The sequence below is a fragment of the Varanus komodoensis genome, unplaced genomic scaffold (assembly GCF_004798865.1).
Source record: "Varanus komodoensis strain SLA01 unplaced genomic scaffold, ASM479886v1 scaffold19, whole genome shotgun sequence".
Taxonomy (NCBI): Eukaryota; Metazoa; Chordata; class Lepidosauria; order Squamata; family Varanidae; genus Varanus; species Varanus komodoensis.
Window position 1 is genome coordinate 8,091,486 of NW_025335550.1, and position 20,020 is coordinate 8,111,505.

Consider the following 20,020-nt stretch of genomic DNA (forward strand, 5'->3'; position numbering starts at 1 on the left):
TATGTCTCACCTTTCTCCCATGGTGAAGCTCCAAGCGGCTCCCAGTGGTCTCCCTTCCTAGCTCAGGCCAGCCCCAGACCTGCATGGAGAATGCCTTCAGCCCTTACTGCATATCTAGAGCGGTAGATATGTCCGTTCAGAAGATCATAAAGTGCGACTGCTACTGGAGGCAGGTCGTGGGGTTGTAGGGATGGGAAGAAAAATATCCAGATCCATATTGAAAGGCAAGCCAACACCTGCCTGCCTGTAGCCACAGAATTAAAGCTCTTGGAGATGCAGGTGCTACAAAATTGATTTGTACCTTCATTATTTGTGCTCTTTGTTGTGATGGATAGAGAAGAGTTAAGGAGGTAGGAGGCAGAAGCACTGACTTTTAGCAATCATAATGATTGCTGAGTCGCAGATGACAACGCAAGGTTTCTGACCCAGGTAGTTTGCAATCTATATTTATACGCAAAGGAAAATATAAGAGGGATGGTTACAACTAAAGGCCCTTCTTCATGCGTCTTCCTTCCCTTGCCACCCGGCTCCTTCATTTGATTCTGCCACTTTTGCAGTGTCCAGCAGGGACAAGCGCCCGGGCCTGTCATCATTTTGTGGCTAGCTACCTGTCCCTCTGAGAGTGAACTGGAATAGATTCTGCACCCCTCTGTACTGGGCCGTGAAGCTTTGGAGTTGACCGTGTTGGGGAAGAAGTGTCTTCACGCCCTGGTAAAATCCATGCAGTTTATTCTGAATGGAGAGAAAGTGAGGAGGAGAAAAGATGAAGACCACCATCCAATCCGCATTTAATCAGAAGCAAATCTTACTGAGTGCAATGGTGAGGACGCAAATCTTACTGAGGGCAATGGTGAGGACGTACTCCAGGGCAATCACGTCTGAATACGGGCGCGCGTGTAGGCACCCTAAAGAGGTCTGAGATGTCCCTTGCTCCCAGGGAAGGTGCCATATTTGGGTGGGTGGTGGCTGCAGGCGGCCAACCCCCATTTTCTCCAGATCCCTCATTCCTCATGGGCAATTGGGTTGGTTAAGGCAAACAGAAGTGGGGGACGATTGAAAAAGGAGGAAAGACGGGCTGAGACGAGGGAGAAGGAAAGGGGGTGGAGTGTCCCTTTGCATTTAGGCGGTGGCCTTGTTTTGGGAGTCGTGCAGTAAGCGGGCGGGGGGGGGTAATCATGCCCCTTGTTTTCTCGACTGCAGTTTTGGATGGGGTTAATGTGGGGGGGGGGTTGAGAGAGAGAAGCAAGCAAGCAAGCACACATTTCAGGTGGTGGTGGTGGGGGAGAAAGGGGAAAGCCGGCTTTAACCCTTCCTCCTCCGCCCCCCACGAGCTCAGCTGCGTCAGGGAGGGCAGCAGCCTTGCCTTTGGCGCCCCGGAACGCCACATTAAAGCCAAGGCGAAACAAGTGTTGTCGGGCGCATCTTAAAGATCTTCCGAGATGATTGGCAAAGATTTCGGGATTACTGCTGACGTCACTCCTGCTCAGATCGCGCTCGAGGACCCGAGCGCAGAGGCAAAAGCGAGCAAGCCCACTCCTCGAGAGCTCGCCGGCCTTGACGTCTCCGCCCCCCCCCATCACGATCACCCCTCCATCACCAATTTCTTTCCAACAACCCCTCTCCTTGCCTTCCCGGCGAAACTCATGTTCTTTTGGGGGCACACACATTCCCACGGATCCTTTTTCTCCTTGGCCATCCAAAAATGATCCCCAATTTGCACTATTCTTTTCCAGGAACGTCAGGATGAGGCGGAGGAGGGGGTGGGGACGGGGGGGGCCTCCGGTCCGAGCGGTAAGCCTCTTATCGCAGATGACCGCTTGCGATCCTGTATCACTGAGGCTGGTGGGATGGGGGAGGGGGGGGAAGAGGAGACATAATTAAGAACAGCAACAATAATTAATGGCCATCAAGAGGGAGAGGGCAGATGGGGTGTGAGGACGTTGGAAGGAGGGGGTGAAGACTCAGGGACACAGGATTTGGGAGGGGAGGGGGTCACCAAACCTCTATTCCAAGAACACCCCCCCCGCAAATAAAATAAAATAAAATCCAGCCTAGCAAAACAAACGAAAAATTGGAAAGCAGCTATGTCTTTTTCGCAGCTCGGCTATCCTTACAGCACGTCTTCTCAGGTAAGTCCTTCACTTTTGGGGGAGTGGAGAGCTGGGGGGGGGCGGCATGTGGCGTGTCCTTCGAGTGCAGGTGTGTTCCGTCTCCTTTTCTCAAAGCTCCGTTCGCGTTTCTTGGTTCGCGGGCTGTTTGCTTGTTTGTGTGTAAATGACTGGAGGAGAAGCTGCGTCGCGCTCTCCTCTCCGGAGCGTTGCGCTTCTGAATGAACCCGAATGCTCGCGCACCGTGGACGGGGTCTCGCCCAGGTAGGTTTCGAAGTGAATCCCGCTGATGCGAACGGGACGGGCTCCCAGGAAAGTCCTTCAGCCCCTAATTCCATCTCTCACCCCACCAGTGACTGGACTGCAGGCGAAGCAAGTCACTCGTTCCTGCGTGTGCAAGGAGGGCACGTGAAAGCAATCCTGACGTTCATCTCATCTGCAAATCTGTTCTTGATTTCCAAATGCAGGGGGTGTCCTTGGGCTGGCAGTCCTTAGAGTGGGGTTCTTCAGGAAGAGGGTTGGTCTGGAAAGCACGACTTGGGGAGATCAGTTTTGTACCCCCTTCCCTGCCTTCTGAGCTGACCCTAGGGCGCTTCATCGGGACGACTGGAACCTAAACTTTTATCAGCAACACCAAAGCGTTTGCACATCATTGATTTCTGCCGAACGACTTTATTGCTAAGGTTGCGAAGCAATAACCTAAAGCGATGGGCACACATTTCCGGGCAGGATATGCCAGCCTAAAACGGCATTTACTTCTGAGTAAACATTTTCTCCCATTGCGTTCTGTTTCATCAAAGTTATTGAATTCTCGAACACGTGTGTGTGAGAGAGAAAGAAAGAGAAGGGAAATGGGAGCGAGATTTACTGCAAATATAGTAAATAATACATTTACGCAGTTGATCAGATATGCTTAGGCAAGATTCTTGGACTGCTGTTTAATTCCCGAGCCCTTATTTGTTTCCCGGTGAGATTATTAACGCACCTGGAATAATGGGTAAATGAACACATCTTTCTTATATGTTTGCCTCCTTTTTAAAAGCCGATTCCTAGTTCGCTTCTGGACTTTTAGAAAGAGAACTGTGCTTCGTTTGTCATCGCCTGTCTGATGCCATTTCACTTGGCTACTTCCTCCGTGTAACCTCCCGCCCCCGTGAATGAAACAGGAAGCTTTAATATAATACTACACCTGCAACACCCCCCCCCCGACAATTTAAGGAGGTGGCGGGGTCTTCTAAGATTTTCCTTTGGATTGTCAGGGTGGGCAATTGCGTCTCTTCTCCCGCCCTCCTTGGCATCCGTGATGGGAGTTCTGGGGTAAATCTGGGCTTGGGTCGGTCGGGGATGCGGGCTTCGCTCTCCTTCGCCGCGTCCGAGGGATGCTCGCTTCCTTCGGCCGCTCCTGCTCTCCATTTCCTCCCAGCCTCCGCTGAATTTAGCTCCTTCGGCCAGCCAGGTTTCAGCAAGCAGGTTTCCTGGCAGGCGCGCTGCACCGGTTTGGGGGCTCAGGACCCTGCCCCCCCCGCCCCCGCCCCGCATGGGCTTTCCAAGCGACGCGCGGCCCCCGCACCGCGCGCGCGCGCGCGCTCGCTCCTCTCCCCGCGCGCTCACCCTCTCACTTTTCTCTCCTTAAACCCAGTTTTTCGTCTCAGCCAGCCCCGGCGCCACTCGCTGCGACTCCGGGTCCCGATCCGTGTCGGACGCCTCCTCGGGATCTTCTCAGACGGCCACGCTTTGCTGCCCCTCCTACGAGAACCGGCTCTTGGCGACCTCCAGGACGGATCTGAATGCGGCCTTGGGCATGTACAGCTCTCCCTACGCAGCCGCCGCGGCCGGCCAGGGCTACGCCAATTACCTCCCGTACGGCGCGGAGACTTCGGCTCTTTATGGCTCGCTGGTGAGTGACTCGGTTCCCACGCTGGATGAGCCGGGCGCTAGTCCTGTTGGCGCGGGGATGCTCAGACCTCGAGAGCATCTTTGCGCTCACTGGGTACCAAAGATAACGCAGCGTGTAGGTGCATCCAGATGCTTTGCTCAGCCTTCTGGCCTTCCTCTGGGTGCCAACACCAAGGGCAGCGAGGAGGGTGGCAACGAGGGGAGGGCTTTTTCAGTGGTGGCCCCATCCATGGTGCAACCTCTCCACTGAAGCCTGGCAGGGACTGAATCCGCATGCTTTTGTAGCCAGGTTAAGCTTCTCCTTTGACAGGACTTGCCAGGTGTTTCTTAAAGTCTCTCTTTTTTTGTTATTCCTTGTTATTTGGTTGTTTTAAATTTTTAAATATTTTTCCTGATTTGTGATGTTTTACTGTGTCTTTTATCATCTGAATGGATGGGCTGTATAAACCACCCAGGGAGCTTCTGCTTGTGGAGGACAGAGAAATGAAATTAATAAATATTTGTGACAAATGCATGCAAGGCACCTCAGGAGCATGGGGGTAGGACAGTGCTAAGGTATGTGCAGGAAGATGGGTCCAGCTGCATTTAAAATGTCCAGGCCAGCAGCTCACACAAATGTTCTTGGGCCAGAGGAACTGGGGGTGAGGGCAGATGGTTCAGCCGGTTTGCAGACCCTTAAAATATAAAAATGCATTTTAAAGATGTATTTGGAGGTTAAAGGAAAGGGGGGCATAGAAAATTGAGGGGAACCCCACATCTTTGGCTTCAGCATCTCCAAGCAGGACTGGAAAAATTCCTGCCCATCCCTGGAGAGCAGTTCCCACTCCCTATTGACTGGGCCATGGTTTGATTTGCTTAAAAGAAAACTTCCTGTGCTTACTCAGAAGTGAATCCCACTGAATTCGGGAGAGAATTATCTGAGGAAATTGCATAGGATTGCAAGTCAGGCTGGGAAGTAAAATCTGTCTCTTTTCCCTCCTGCAGCCCATCCTTAACTGCTTGGAGCACACTTGCACTGCAGAAAATCCTGCTGGAATCCATAGGACCCACTTCTGACCCACTTCTGAGTAAACCTGTTTGGGATTAGGGACTCAGGAGCCAATCCCACGCATTATACTCTGGGTTGAACTTGCAGATGCTTCTTTTGATCCTGGACGGGCAAGGAGGCAGCTGTGCAGTTTTACTCAGGGATCTTGCGTGTCTGAGTATGTGCGTGTGAGGGGTCTGCCTTGCTGAACTCTGTAGAACTTTTCTCCTAGCATACACACAGAATCCAGGTTCATGGCTCCAATCCTATCCAGGTTTACCTAGAAGTAAGCTCCAGGGCATGATGTGGGATTTCCTTGGGAGGCTGCAAATGAAACACCCAAGTTAGCCATTCTTCCTGCTCGAATCGACTCAAGTCCGCCCAGAAGGAGATGCCGTTGAGTTTCATGGGAACCATTTCCCAGTGAAGGGTAAACATGGGTTCCATCCTGAGGTATATCAGACCTGTGTAACCCCATCCCTGCCCTCTGGACTTACAATACTATCAATAGTTATACTGCAAAAATCTCAGCCTGATTGCTGCTCCCAAATCGCTTACCATGTATATTCTAGCAGCAAGGGAAAGGGGGTGAAGGGAAGGAAGGGGGAAAGGGGAGAGAAGCTCACTAAGAACATAAGATCCCTGTTGGGTCAGTTCTTAGGATGCAGCATTCAGGAACTGGTGCCCTTAGGCATGCTTTTGGGGCTAGGCTATGGCTAAAAGCCCATGGCTAGCCTACCTCCCCTCTAGCAGACTCTCCACCCCCCTTTTAAAGCCAGCCTGGTTGCTCAGGTATGCAGAGCAAAATTCTACATGTGCTTACAGAGTCCCGGATTCAAGGTAGTTGGGCTACATCTAACTAGTATTTCAACTCTTCTCTTGGATCTATCAAGATGCAGGGAGTTTCCAAAACTCAGGGAAAACTCATTCGAAATAGAACACGCCCTGTGCTGCAGCACCAGCTCTGTGTCCAAACACTCAGATTTTACACAAACACACACACAATCAAATGCACCAGCAGGCTGGAGTACAGCCAGGGAACTGAGTGACACTTGGCACATAAGATGGGAAAGATTTTAGCAATGCAGGCCTGTGTTTGTTTACTTGGAGGAAAGTACAGACGCATTCAGGGAGTCTGATTCCCTGAAGTGTTTCTCAGATTGTAGGCTTAGGACTGCATTGTGGAACTGGCAGCTAACACGAGAACTGTGCATGTGTGAAAGGAGTGGAGACAAGTCCTGTAATTTAAAAGAAAAAATCTTTGCTGGTGTCCAGGTGAGGACACAGGTCTCAGGAACTTGTGGCCAGCCATGGTACAAGCCTATCTGTACTTACTCCAAAGTAATTCTCACTAGGACTTGGTCCCAGAAAAGCATACCACAGAGGGCAGTCTGGACCCCGTTCATGCTTCCAAATGTAAATGGAATTACTCCAGAGTAAAAGGTCGTTCCACACAGCTGTTGCTCATGCTTAGTTGGGATTCCTGCTGTCCCGAATGAGCAGACTGGGGAGCAGGGAGGGTGTTTCAGAACCTGAAATTGCTTTTCCTCTCTTTTATAGAATCCTCAGTATGAGATGAAGGATAGCTCCTCCGCTTTGCACGCAGGGATCGCGCAGCCTGGAGCGACTGCTTACTACACCTATGAGCATTCCTTTGGGCAGTACCAGTACGACAGGTAACTGGCACTTTGAGCAGGTGAGCCAAGCACTTCAGCTCCCCAGCAGTCTTCATCCTGCCCTGCTGGTCGCTCGTGGCCCTTGGCGTGTTTTAAGGCCAGGCAATCTGGCGAATCTCTCTAGCTCTGCAGGAGAGTCAGCCAGAGGGACTGCAGTGCTAGACATGCCTGCAGTGCACTGAAGGAAGGACCCAATCCAAGTGAGCCAGCGTGGTCTAGTAGTAAGAGTGCTGGATCTAGCCCAGGTTTATCCACCAAGTGCAACCGGTGGCTTTTCACGAGTCACTGACTTTCTGGCCAGTCTGCCTCCTAAGGTTGTTGTGAGGATAAAATGGAGAGGAGGCTTCAGGGAGGTGCCCTGGGTTCCTTGAAGGGGAAAAAAAGCAGGAGGTAAGTAGAATTGTAATACATAAGGAAATGGGAGAGTCCCAAATAAAACATATCAGAAAGAAGATAGGGTTGAAGAAAGAGATGGAGGTGGAGATGATGGAGATGATGGAGATGGAGACCAAAACAGACAGGGATTTCAATGTGTGCCTAAGCAGCAAGGCCCCAACCCTAGTTTGTTACTCTAGAGTGGGATCAGCACAAGTCCAGGTCCTAAAACCCACCTTCCACCCTGGGGGTCAAAACAATAGGTAGTGAACTATCAGGTCTCAGTGGGGAAGCAGAAGAGCAAGCCAAGGGACTTGGGACTATGCACGCCTGCTGGAGGGGGGGCTCAAGGATGCCTACACGTGGCACCAATCCTGCCTCTCCTCGCCAGCCAGGGTCTTTATTGCATAGTCCCCTAGTTACAGAGACGACCGATTCATTCTGAGATTGCAGAACCATCTGCAGAGCTCCATAGCTTCCAGCCCTCCCTGCCCAAGTTCTCTTCACAGTTCCTCTGTATGACCCTGGCCAGGTATGGAACGGTGGACTTCAGCAGCTCAGCCAGGCGCAAGAATGCTACCCGGGAGACCACCAGCACCCTGAAGACGTGGCTGTATGAGCACCGCAAGAACCCGTACCCGACCAAGGGCGAGAAGATCATGCTGGCCATCATCACCAAGATGACCCTCACGCAGGTCTCCACCTGGTTCGCCAACGCCCGGCGGCGGCTCAAGAAGGAGAACAAGATGACCTGGTCTCCCAAAAACAAAGTAGGAGAAGAGAGGAGAGACGACAGTAGAAGGAACGAAGAAGATTGTGGCAGTGAAAACGAAGACAAAGGTAGGGTTGGAACAGAAAGACCATTGTTTGAATAATGGGCAACTAATTTCCAGGAAAAAAGGATACCTATGCAGAGTCGACCTGGATCTGACTGCAAGACTGTCCAGCACACTGCTCTCAAAATCAGGTCAGCCAGATGTTTCCCAGAGACCCACAAACAGGGTTTAGAAACACCCTCTCAGATAAGTACACGTGCATGTTTAAGAACGTTCCTAAGCACTTATGCAAGGTGACTTTTGCAGGTGACCTTTCTCCCATGGGTTTGTTCCAGAATTAGAGACCTGAACCTCCAGCTGAACGTGGAGATTCATGAACATGTGATGGCTGATGAAGCTTCTGTAAAGCAGGGATCATAATCTTGCCCTTCCCAATTAGTATAAAATACTCTTGAGTATTTGGTGTATTTTTAGGGCATTGAGGATATGGGAAACATTTAGTCCTTCCAGAGATGGAGCCATTTCAGTCTTTAATGTTCTTATTTTTCCTCTTCTTGTGATAAGGCTTTTTTTTTTTGCCCTAATTTGCATATATGAGGCCAGGGAGTGGAAGCATTGTGCTTATTAATTATGAAGTTCTGCCTTTTCCTCTTCTGAGGAACCAAGATGGTTTATGCTGTTCTATCTTGTGTCATAAGGAGTAGCCGATAAGTGAAGTTGCTTGTTGTCTTGCCTCTCTACACCCACCTTTCTTTCCCTGCTCCTGATTTTAATCCACAATGCAGACCACAAAAGCTGCAAGGAGGAAAAGGAGTTACGGCTGAGTGATCTGGAGGACCTAGAGGAGGAGGAGCCAGAGATGAAGAGGGAAGTGGAGCCAAAGCATCTCCTCCAAGAAGGCCTGATCATCGGGGGCACCTTGGCCGAGTCCCAGAAGAGCCGCTGCACCCTGACCCCGCTCAGCCATTTCCATGCCTTCCCCTGTGCCAAGGGTGACTCGGCCGTCGCAGGGGACCTCTTTGGCCACAAGGGGAGCACACTGGTGGGCAACCTTGGAACTCAAGGCCTATGCTATGAAGTCCCGGAGAAGCCCAGGATCTGGTCGTTAGCCCATACAGCAGGGGCCAATGTGATTGTGGGGCCCACCACCCATCCTGCTCAACGGACGGACAGCCCTGACTGTTTGGTGCTCAGGGGGAGGCCCCCTGGTGGTGGCGGACAATGCGGCGAGGGGAGGCCCTCGGGCAGTCTTGTGCGGACTCAACCCATGCATGACAAGACCTTGGAGGAGCTGGCCCAGCAAACCAAGATCTTTAAGAACTCTACCTTCAACCTGCAGTCTATTTCACTAAACTATGCTTCATACCCTATGCTGGGGGACACCTGTCAATATGCAGCAGGAACTGAAGGTAGATATCCACCTTGACTTTCCCTTCTTCCCCCGATCAGATGCACTACTCATTCTGGTCAAAGGAACAGTCAGAAATTCCACCAATGCTGTCCAAGAGCATTCAATTCTCTGCCATTCTCTGACCCCCCCCCCCCCATATTCATACAATTTCCCCACCTAATGTCTTTCTTTCCCATTTTTTGTTGATCTTCACCTCCCATTCCCCAAAACAAAAATCCTTCAATACAGCAATATCAATAGAAATGACTGTTCCCCTTGGAGTAGTTTTGGGTACACCTGAATTCTAACTTTATTTGTAAATAGTTGTTGTGATGCACTGTTAAGCTGTGTCCGAGTTATGGTGGGCCTGTGAATGACTGCACCCCTCTGCAAATGATCTGTCTTTGAAGTCCTGCTCAGCTTTTGTAAACTCAAGGCTGTGCCTTCCTTGATTTAATTAATCCATCTCACTCTCAGAATCCATCTAACTCTATTCGCAAGCAGATGGGCCTTCAATCTGGGCTTGTAGTAGTGATCTTTATCTCCCTTAAATTCATATCAGTTTAAAATCAATTTCTGAGACCTGTGAATGAAGCAAGTCAAAAGGCTTGCATGTCCCAGTGAACTCATCAGACTGAGGTCCCGTTTAGGCATTGTAGGTGGGGAACCTCCCCAGGCAAGCTGGATTGTTATAAGAATAAAATGGGTAGACAGAAACTTGTGCAGGCCCTCATGAAGGAAGTACGGTGGGAAGAACTGGGGCAGGGGAGGAATAGAATAGCACTGTGTTGTGCCACTGAGGGCATTATTCAACACCTACTAAATTCAGTCATTCACTTGCTTCTTTGGAGTTCTTACATATATAAGAATGTTAACACTTCTTTCCTTGATGGCTGGTTCCAATATGGTGACCATGGGTTGTAAACTGACCATTCTCAAGATGTTCTTGTTCATTGCCTCTCTTAATTTTATTTCTCAGTCCATCCTGATCAATATTTAATGGAGAAGCTGGTTCACTCCAAAGAGAAGTTGTTTTGCTTTTTCGTTTCGTTTCAGTTCGGTTTGGTTCATTTCGTTTTTGCAGTTTGGAGTTTTGTTTCTGTTTTGGCTTTTGCATTTTGGAGTTCAGATCACACCTCCGCCTTTACTTGCATTCTTGGGCAGGGACTTTCCTTTCAATTTCACTGCTTTGTCTTCTGGGAAATGTGTGTTCTGTGACTGGCCAGGATCTGTTATCTCATGTTATGAATGGACCATCCGGGCAGCATTTTGGTGCAAAGGTCCACAAGACTCTCCAATTTACAAATGTGTGCACGGACCCAAAAAGACTTGGGTTCCTTGAGCTGGAGCAAAGCATCATTGTACTGATGGACTATATAGGACCAAACATCCTCATAAATGTGTCTTTTATTTGATTCCAATCCTGCCTGAAAAGGAAATAACATTGGTGCCCATCTGAAATCAACAGTCTAGGAGTTCCATAGAATCTGTTTGGATCCCAAATGGATTGCACCAAGAGTTTGTCATCTGATGGCTCTCATGGCAGGCAGGCTGGGAAGAGAAATGTCGTTCCCATAGATATTTGTGCTGAGCAGGGTCATCTGGAGTTTTGGAGTATGCTGCCATTGGTGTGCTGATGATACACGCCTTTTCGTTGTCAGCAGGTTGAGATATGGGTGTGCTAAAGCAGTGTCTGGCTATGAGAATGGACTGGATGGGGGCTAACAAATTGAAACTCAGTCCAAACAAGACTGAGATGCTGCTGGTGGGGGGTCCGTTGACTGGAAAAGTCTGATCGGATCTAGCTGGTGTTGCACTCCACTGGAAGGAGCAGCTTTGTAGCTTGGAGGTGTTGCCTGATCCATCTTTCTCATTCGAGTCTTGGGTGGCACGGGGGCTTGGAGCACCTTCTACCAGCTTCAGTGGGTGGCCCAGCTATGTCCTTCTCTGGATGGGGACTGCCTGACTTTGGTAGTCGATGCTCTGGTGATCTCTGAACTGGATTATTGCAATGTCCTCTACATTGGCTGCCCTTGAAGAAGGTTCAGCAGCTGCAGCTGGGGCAGAATGTGGCAGCCAGATTATTTATTTACTTACTTATTTAGACAACTTATATGCCACCCCCTTCGCATAAGCCTCGGGGCAGCTTCCAATCATAAATAAATCCCATTATACAAATGCATAAAATAGTGGAGACATCCTGGCGAAATTTTAAAGTCAATAAAATCAATAAATAACATTAACAATTAAAATAACATTTAAATAAAATGGTCCTGGCCTGGCACTGAAACGACGGTGCCAGGCGGACCTCTCTGGGAAGCGCGTTCCATAAGTTGGGCGCCACCACAGAGAAGGCCCTCTTCCGGTTACTCACCCTCCTAATATTTTTCACGGAGGGTTTCCGGAGAAGTGCCTCTGCCACTGATCTCAAGGGGTGGGAGGGCATATATGGACACAAGCGCTCCTCTAGGTAACCAGTTCCCAAGCCGTTCAGGGCTTTGTAGGTGATAACCAGCACCTTGAATTGGGCCCGGACTTCAATGGGGAGCCAGTGGATTAATAACCAGGACATGGAGATCTGCACAGGGAAGGGTAAATCCAGCCCACTTGCATCCCAGTTCAAAGTGCTGGCTCTAACCTCTAACAGCTTTCATGGTTTAGGACCACAATGCACATTAGCGTGCCTCTTCCAGCCATGATCCACCCAGACCCTACGCTCAACCTCTGGGACCCACTGAAGGCCGACTCCAAAGGCAGTGTGAGAGGTGGCAACAAGGGAGATGGCTTTCTCTGTGGTGGCTCCCATCCATGGAATCAGCTCCCCCTGTGGTCTGGCTGAGACAGAATCTGCCATCTTTTCAGTGCCAGAGAAGATGGCCCATTTCCTGTGGCTTTTAAAGACTCAGCCAACCAGGGACTTGAGAAGGATCACTGTGTGTTTTGCAGAGTCACTCTTTTTGATGTTATTCTTTGCCTTTATTCTTTGTTTTAGCAGCTTTAAACTTTTTAATATTTTTCTGATTTTGTGATATTTTTATTTTTATCATCTTTTTTAATGGACTGTATAAACTGCCAGAGAGTTCTGGCTTTTGGGCAGTATAGAAATGAATGAATACCGTTGCATATGGAATGGCCACTAAACAGTATAGAATACTTTGGCTGGGTGCATATTTATTTAGTTATGCATATTTATCTAGTTATTTATATCCCACCTAGTCATACATTTATTAGATGTATATCACGCCTTTCTTCTCACAAAAAACTCAAAGCAGCTTACATAATTCTCCTGCTCTTGCTGTCAACTTTATCTCCACAACATAGAAATGTTCTAATAATAACAATAACAACAACAACAACAACAACAACCCTGAAAGGTAGGTTGGGCCAAGCATCAGAGAGGGTCCCAAAGTCACCGTATTGGCTCCATGGCTGTTGGGGAATGGAAAGAAAGGACCCAGGGTCCAAATGTTAATTCTTCTTTCAGACAAATGGAAAGTAGGTCTGAAAGAAGACTTGCAGATGTGTGCATTTGCACGGACACACACAAATGACACCTGCAAGGAGAAGTTGTCTCTAAATATGCTTTCTCTCTCTCTCTGGTAGCTGTTGCAAATTTCTTAATCTGTTAAACACATGCACAATTGACATTCAAAGCAGTTCCACACTTTTATTTGTATTAACCAGTTGTGGGAAACTTCAAGGTAAACATCCTCTTGGAGTGGCGTCCAATGTATTGAAATGCAATGCATAATTCACAGTTGAAACAAAACTAGAACACCGTCAAGGAAAAAGCCAAGCAAAACAAAATCCAGCAACAATATTACTGCATCCTATGCATTTCTACCCAGATGTAAATGCCTTGGCTTCAATGGGGCTTCCAAGCAGGTGAGTGGGTACAGGATTGCATGCAGCCGAAGAGATCCGTGTCAAGGAAAACATGAAAGTCCAACAAGGGATCACAGCTAAGAGGCACTTTTGAATCTAATCTGATGTTTAATATTTGGTATTCTCCATCAATATTTTGAGGAAAACATGCCTGCTGACCCTGATCAGGTTATGCTTCTCTTTTGTTACAGCTAAATCTAGTTCTGTTTCTCTCTTGCTAAAACAGGCTTTGGGAGAAGCATGAAAACTACTCAAGGCTCTCTAGATCTGAGTGAAGTTTGTCTTGGACAGCACAAAGACAAACTGAGGACAGCATTCAGACCAGTCCTAAAGAGGTGAGAAAGGTGAGTTGCTAACAGATGTCTAGACATTTGGGTCTAGAATGTGGTTGGATGCCACCTCTGACCATTTCCAGTCGCAAGCCAGGTTGTCTGGCAACACCTCCAGGTTCAGCGGGCATGTTTGATACAGGCCCAATTTGCAAGTTATAAGAAGGCGAATTTCCCATACAGCTTCTCATTGCTTTGGTAGCAACTCTTTAAAATATTTGATCCACATGGAGGGTGTGTTTTAACTTGCTCTTATGTGCAGACATGGTGAGGATGGGTTGTTGGCGTGGTTAACAAGCCACTCAGAGCTCATCCTGTCTTTCAGGATTTCAGGTTAACCACCACAACGACCTACCCTTGCTGGGTTCACATGCAAAAACAAGCCATGGTTCACTTCTGCAGCAGTTCTAAACTGCAGCTGCAGTCAGAGGGCTTGTGAGGAAATCGGGCTTCTTCTTATATGTAAACTTGATCAGTAAGTTCAAAAGTAGAGAATGATTTTCTGGGGGTCCCACATCTGCAATTTAACACTTGCTTTTTCTTCTCTCAACATAGTCAAACCATTTGTACCTACCAGCCTCCCATATAAATCTGCACACGTGTGTGTGCGTGCACACACACACGCGCACAATCAGCAGACTAAGATTTGGTTAATACAGGCATGCCTAAGATAGTCTTCATTTAATTATTAAAGTCAGCATTAACCTCTATTTGCATTAACCTTTGAGGATACAAGAGAACAGGTTAACAAATGTATGTTTTTATGTTGTAATTACTCTGATAATATACTCCCACCCCTACCCTCAAGGTAAGTTTCTTTCTGAGCAGTTGATAATGTTGATTTTATAAATCCCATCCACTACTATGAAAGGTCCTAATGAAAGTTTCTTTTGTTGTTGCTTTTTGTTACTTTCCTTTCTTATAGGCTCATTGAGCCCAGTGTGTTAGTGAAACATCTCAAGAAGGTCCAAAACTTGAAGGCTTTCCAGGAACAGCAGCCCTCATGCCCAGTGTGAATTCTCTCTTTCTCTGTGTGTGTTTCTGTCTCTGCACTCTTAGAAGCATGATCTGCAGCTACAGCTTCTCAAGGTGGTTAAAGAGAAGATATATTCTTATATATGCACAACTTCCATGAAGACTGTTGCACCCCAAGAGGAAAGCAAGTGTGCAGACTTCTCTATGCTATATTATTTGAACATGTTCCAGGTGCTGGGCTTGGACACCCAGTTTAGCTGAACTCCTTTGATCCTAGGAAGGTTCAACAAATGATTTCTGAACTTCTGGGAAGAGATGGCCTCTGTTGTAGACTGATCATGTCCTATGTACAATGCAAACTTTCAGTGTGGTTATGGAAAGGACTCTCCTTCCTTCCTTCCTTCCTTCCTTCCTTCCTTCCTTCCTTCCTTCCTTCCTTCTCAAAATATCTGTGTAGGGTACAAGGGGTTATTTTCTGCGGACCAGTTGTTATCCTTGCAAAAACAAAAACACTCCCCTACCACTCTTTTTTGTTACCCTTTTGCTTCTAATTTGCGATTTTTAAATGAAATGTGTTTGTCAGCCATGTTGTCTGGTATGCTGAAGAGGATTCTTTAATAGTGCAAATACAGGTTTGTTTATTTTCTGTCCTTGTACAAAGATATAATGTAAAGTATTTTTAAAAAACTCTAATTAAAATATTCAAATGAGCATTGTGAAACAGAAGTGTTGAACTTGAAGGGCAGAAGAGTGTGTGTGTGAGAGAGAGAGAAAGAGAGAGAGAGAGAGAGAGAGAGAGAGCGCGCGCGCGCGCGCGAGAGCAAGCTTCATCCCCACAACCTCTCTGGACTGGACTGTGAGTTTCGCCAGACTATGTGGTCCTCCGCAGATGGCTGATCTTGGTTGGTCCTGGAATTTGGGCTTAGGACTGAGCATGAGAACTCCCCTTCCTTTCAGTCTGCCTGACCTGTTGAGAGGGGCCATAACACTTCCTTCCGGGAGAGAATAACTACATTCCGGGATGGGCAAAGTAGGCCATTGTTAATGGGTCATCATTCTAATTCAGTTAAAAGAGCAACACTGCCCTTGACAAAGATTTGACAGAAAGGCGCACACCCTTCGGTATTCTTGGGCTTTAATTAAAAGTGTCACCAAACACTTTCTTCACAGACTAATAACCCAAGCTGAGGCCAAGGAAAGAATGTGGCTTTGTTCCCCACATGACTACCATCCCGGCCCATAATTTAATCGCTGTGCTAATTAAGAGGTCATCTATAGATCAACCCAATACCAGCCTCTCCCCAAGTTCACTGGGGTCAACATTTTACAGTAAATCACTTGTGATCAATACAGCCCCATGGATTCTGCTTCCATAAATCAGGGGAATCGATCTGGGTATTGAGCAGGGATTGATGAGCTGATTGGAGGCAACGAAGGGGCAATAGCAGCCTGGTCCTCAGAGTTGGCAGCCAGGTCTTCCGTTCAGATAAATCAAACTATTAGAGGCTGATTGTGTCATACATGCACACAATACACAAGTTATTCGACCTTGGATGAGTTTATTCCAGATGGCGCACAACTGAACGGGTGAACAGTCTCCACTGAAAAGCATTTTGGTTGGGATGATATGAAATTGACGATGTCAACCTAGACACTTTCCCCCCTTGTTTGGGCTGCTCTGCCTTTTTCACTCACTCTCTCTAACGGTGCCATTCTCACCATTCTCTTCTATCTCCTTTGGGTTTTGTAGCTTCAGAGGGATGCCCTGATACCATTTTGTACATTCTGTCCAATGTTGCAAAACTCTCATGACTTCTGTGACATCCCATGAGCTCTTGCACTGAAACCTTACCCAAGCTCCCAGCAGTTGCTTCCTCCCTCAACATCATGAGGAAGCAGAGCAGATGGGAACGGTGTAAGCAAAATGTTCCTCCAGATTCTTGGACATTCACACTTTGCAAAGCGGCATCTACATATGAGAACAAGGAGCCTACATGTGAGAGCCCGTGTGGCATAGTGGCTAAGAGTGTGGGTCTGCGAGTCGGGTGACCCGGGTTCTAGTCCCTGCTTGGCCATGGAGGCAACTGGGTGATCCAGACTCTCAGCCCAACCATGTCCCAGGGATGTTGCTATGGCGAGGATAAGAGGGAGAGCAGCAGGAGGAGAATCGATTTTATTGTAAGGAAAAGTGGGGTATAAATCTAATAAATAAACAAGGAGCTGGCCATGTATGGGTGCTCCATACAATTAAGTGCAGCACCTATGTCTGGGCAACTGTTCCTGCATAGCCATCCAAATGTAGAAAGTATAACCAGATATGAAAGTATGAAGATTCCAAGCTAGTGGGGTCCCTGACTTACAGGCGCTGCTGCGTTGTTGACATTAGCCAGAAACACACAGCCAGGAGCAACCTGAAAATGGACTCTACATCAGGTGTGGATCCTCTGTGTGTGTGTGTGTGTGTGTGTGTGCATTCATGTATTTTTTACTTGGTTGCTTTCTCCATATGATTTTCTAAAGGGTTTGGGTTGTTTAATGCATCGTTTCTACTGCTCCCTCTGTGTGTTACAGAGTCCATAAATAGATACCAACCCTTGGAAATGCTTGGTCTGTGAATAGCTCAGCTCATGCTTGCCAGGAAGCACCTGAAGCACTAATTACAGAGAGTTTGCAAGGGTGGAGCTGCCATCATGGATTATCCATTGCCACCAGCAGAGCTTCCATAGCAACATCCAGCATCACCTCAATCACCACCCTTTCAGTGGAGGCGGTTCACTGGTCCTGCAAGGTAGAACTGGGTGCTGAATATGCAGGCATTTACGCAGGCAGTTCTACCCGAGAGCAAAACATGGGTGTTTATAAGAGCGACTGTCCCATGAACACCCTCTGATACAATGAGGTCTCTTGTAGACTAATTTATGTGCACACTAATTTATATTCAGTACTTCCTGGATCCATACCTTGGACCTTCCACATATAAAGGCATTTCTGGTATTTTCGAGTCTGGCTGTCATCTGGTCTTTTCCTTGCATCCTTCTTGGGTAAGCCCAGGAGATCAAGGAAGAAGCAGCACAAGCTGGTGGAGTGACCTGCCGCTTAGAGGCAAAGAAATTAAGCTGTGAAAAGATAAACATTATTTCAAGTCGGATTTGAAGGATTAGTGCTTGTAATAAAGAGTATTAGGCCCATTCAGAGGCTTTTGCAAGGCAGCCTTCCTGATTTTTCTTTCCTTCCTTTTCCAGGAGAGACCCCAGGTACATTCCGGTGCTATGGCAAGTTGCTGCTATATTTCCCACATTTCTTCAGCTAGGTATTACAGGCTAATGTGCATGGATCCAGCTCTTTTCAGAAGATAAAATAGTTATTTCGGTGTATGTGGCCCCAGATTGGCTAGGATAATTGAGGACAAATTTAACAGAGGCACAAACATGGTCACCAAAGTAGCTGCAAAAATGCAACAGGACGTTTGGATGGATCTGGCAGGACTAATAAGAGAACCTTTTCTGCAGTGCATAGTGTTGCTCTTTGGGAGGCGTTCTTCTAGTGTAGGACCCTGAATGATGCACAATTCATACATTTTGTTATGTTAAGGGCACGCAAACAGACAGCGACTTTTTTCTTTCGGTCAACTCTTTTGTGGAACATGGATCTTGGATGTTAAAGTGACTCCTGCCAATTATTTTGTCAATTGTCCTGCTTTGGCTTTGGCCTTTTTCAGACTAAGAGTTCACCAAAGTACTGACTGCACTGGCAACGTCAACAAAGTTTTGGCTAAAATTCTCATGTATTTACTTTGAGCCTCTTGCGGAAAGTATGATCTTTACATAATCACATTGGTGCAGAGGCAGAGGGAATGGGGTTTTTGTGTAGGACCTTTAAGAATTAAAATAAAAATCTCCCTTCCATTCAGCATTGCAGGGTCATTACAAAAAGGTGGCTCGTAAGTCACAGTCCTATACACACTTCCTGGAAATATAACCCACTGAAGTCCATAGAACTTAGTTCTGAGTTGGCAGAAGTAAGGATTGTGTTGTTAAAGTTATCTGATTGGCTAGGATCACTCATGTGACCAGTATAAGTGTTGCCCATGTTCTATAAGGTTTCATTGGCCTTTAGTGGTATCAGTCACATAGTGAATGACTAGATAGCATTGTAACATCATTATGATTACTAGGTGATCATTTTTGGTTTGAGGGCCATGGAATGATCCATTCCATAGGAGCCAAGATGGCCACTCAACTATCAACTAAGCATAAGTGTGTGGATTTGGTACAAGGGCTTGCAAAGAGTTCTGAATGAAAAGTGTAGCATTTGTGGCTTGGCTAGATAATTCCATCATTAGCTCAGAAAGGTGCACAGTTTGAATGCAGATTGCATTGAGTTCTGGGAGAAGCAGACTGGGCGAATTCTGGCTAATACGAACTGCATCATGCCGTGTTTCTTGTAGTGCTCAGAATTCTAGGCTAGTATTGGGAATGGCAGAAGATCAAACCGTTGTTAAGGTAGAGGCAAGGTGCTTCGTGTACAAGACTAGACCTAATGGACTGGGTGCCCAGTTCAGAATTCAAATCCGACATCAGCAAAATTCATCAAGTTTTTGCTGGTTATTACCTATAAAGCCCTTAACGGCTTGGGACCTGGAAACCTAAAGGAACACCTTCTTCTGTATTTGCCCTCCCGCCCCCTGAGATCGGCAGCAGAGGCCCTCCTCCGGGAACCCTCTGTGAAAGACATTAGGAGGCAAAGTACCCGGAGGAGCGCCTTCTCTGCGGTGGCACCCCGACTATGGAATACGCTCCCCAGAGAGGTCCACCTGGTGCCGTCGTTATTTGTTTTTCGACGCCAGGCTAAGACCTTTTTATTTCAACAATATTTTAATAACGTTTGTCATCCGCTATATAGGTTTTAATCTGCAGCCAGGGTGGATCTGGATTTTATGTGTATTGTGTTTTATTTTATTTTACATAAGCTGTCCCGAGGCTATGCGATGGGACGGCATACAAATACTCTAAATAAGTAAGTAAGTAAGTAAGTTTGATTTCTGTCAACTTTTTCAGTTTTCCTATTTAAAAATTATTTCATCTTAAGCTTTGAGAATTTCTTTGGTCTTCAGGCTTGTCCTGAACTTTGGATTATTATAATCCCCCCCACCGTTAAAGTTCACATGACAATTCCAAAGCATTTCTGTGCACAGTTTTCGGATATATTAATTTGTGCCTAATATACACCAGTTTTTCTGACAAAATGCATTTGGATGTTATTTATCCAAACTTATGCATTGCTGCTAGAGGAAATGATGACCAGAGAATTTGCAGAAGTGCGAACTGTGAATGATGGTGAAGTTCTGGTTCACACAGTGGTTTGAAAGTACAGAATTAGCTAAAGGTAAACTGGACGCAATTCTCACCCACTCAGAGCTTTAGCCAATCTTTTCAAGTTCTGGTTGTCTGATATATTGCCAGCCCTCCCAATTCATGTTAGGAAGATTAATGCAGAAAATGCTGATTAGAGAACACTCTTCAAATGCAGCCGGTGTGGTTTTAAGAGATGACTACTGAATTAAGGTGACCTATTGAGAGTCTC

At 47.1% G+C, this 20,020-nt stretch overlaps 1 protein-coding gene across 1 annotated transcript; it reads left to right on the forward strand.

Moving 5' to 3' along the window:
- The first annotated feature begins 1,439 nt into the window (after positions 1-1,439).
- IRX6 (iroquois homeobox 6) lies at positions 1,440-14,478 on the forward strand. The gene is made up of 8 exons (XM_044428068.1): positions 1,440-1,524; positions 2,056-2,129; positions 3,748-4,005; positions 6,592-6,707; positions 7,615-7,922; positions 8,644-9,267; positions 13,360-13,468; positions 14,388-14,478. The coding sequence occupies exons 1-8, from the start codon at positions 1,440-1,442 to the stop codon at positions 14,476-14,478; spliced, it is 1,665 nt and encodes a 554-aa protein (XP_044284003.1).
- The last annotated feature ends 5,542 nt before the right edge of the window (positions 14,479-20,020 follow it).

Coding starts and splice junctions, on each gene's coding strand:
- IRX6 (XM_044428068.1), top strand. CDS start 1,440: ATGATTGGCAAAGATTTCGGGATTACTGCTGACGTCACTCCTGCTCAG. Junction 7,923..8,643: donor CAGTGAAAACGAAGACAAAG/GTAGGGTTGGAA, acceptor TCCACAATGCAG/ACCACAAAAGCTGCAAGGAG. Junction 13,469..14,387: donor TTCAGACCAGTCCTAAAGAG/GTGAGAAAGGTG, acceptor CCTTTCTTATAG/GCTCATTGAGCCCAGTGTGT.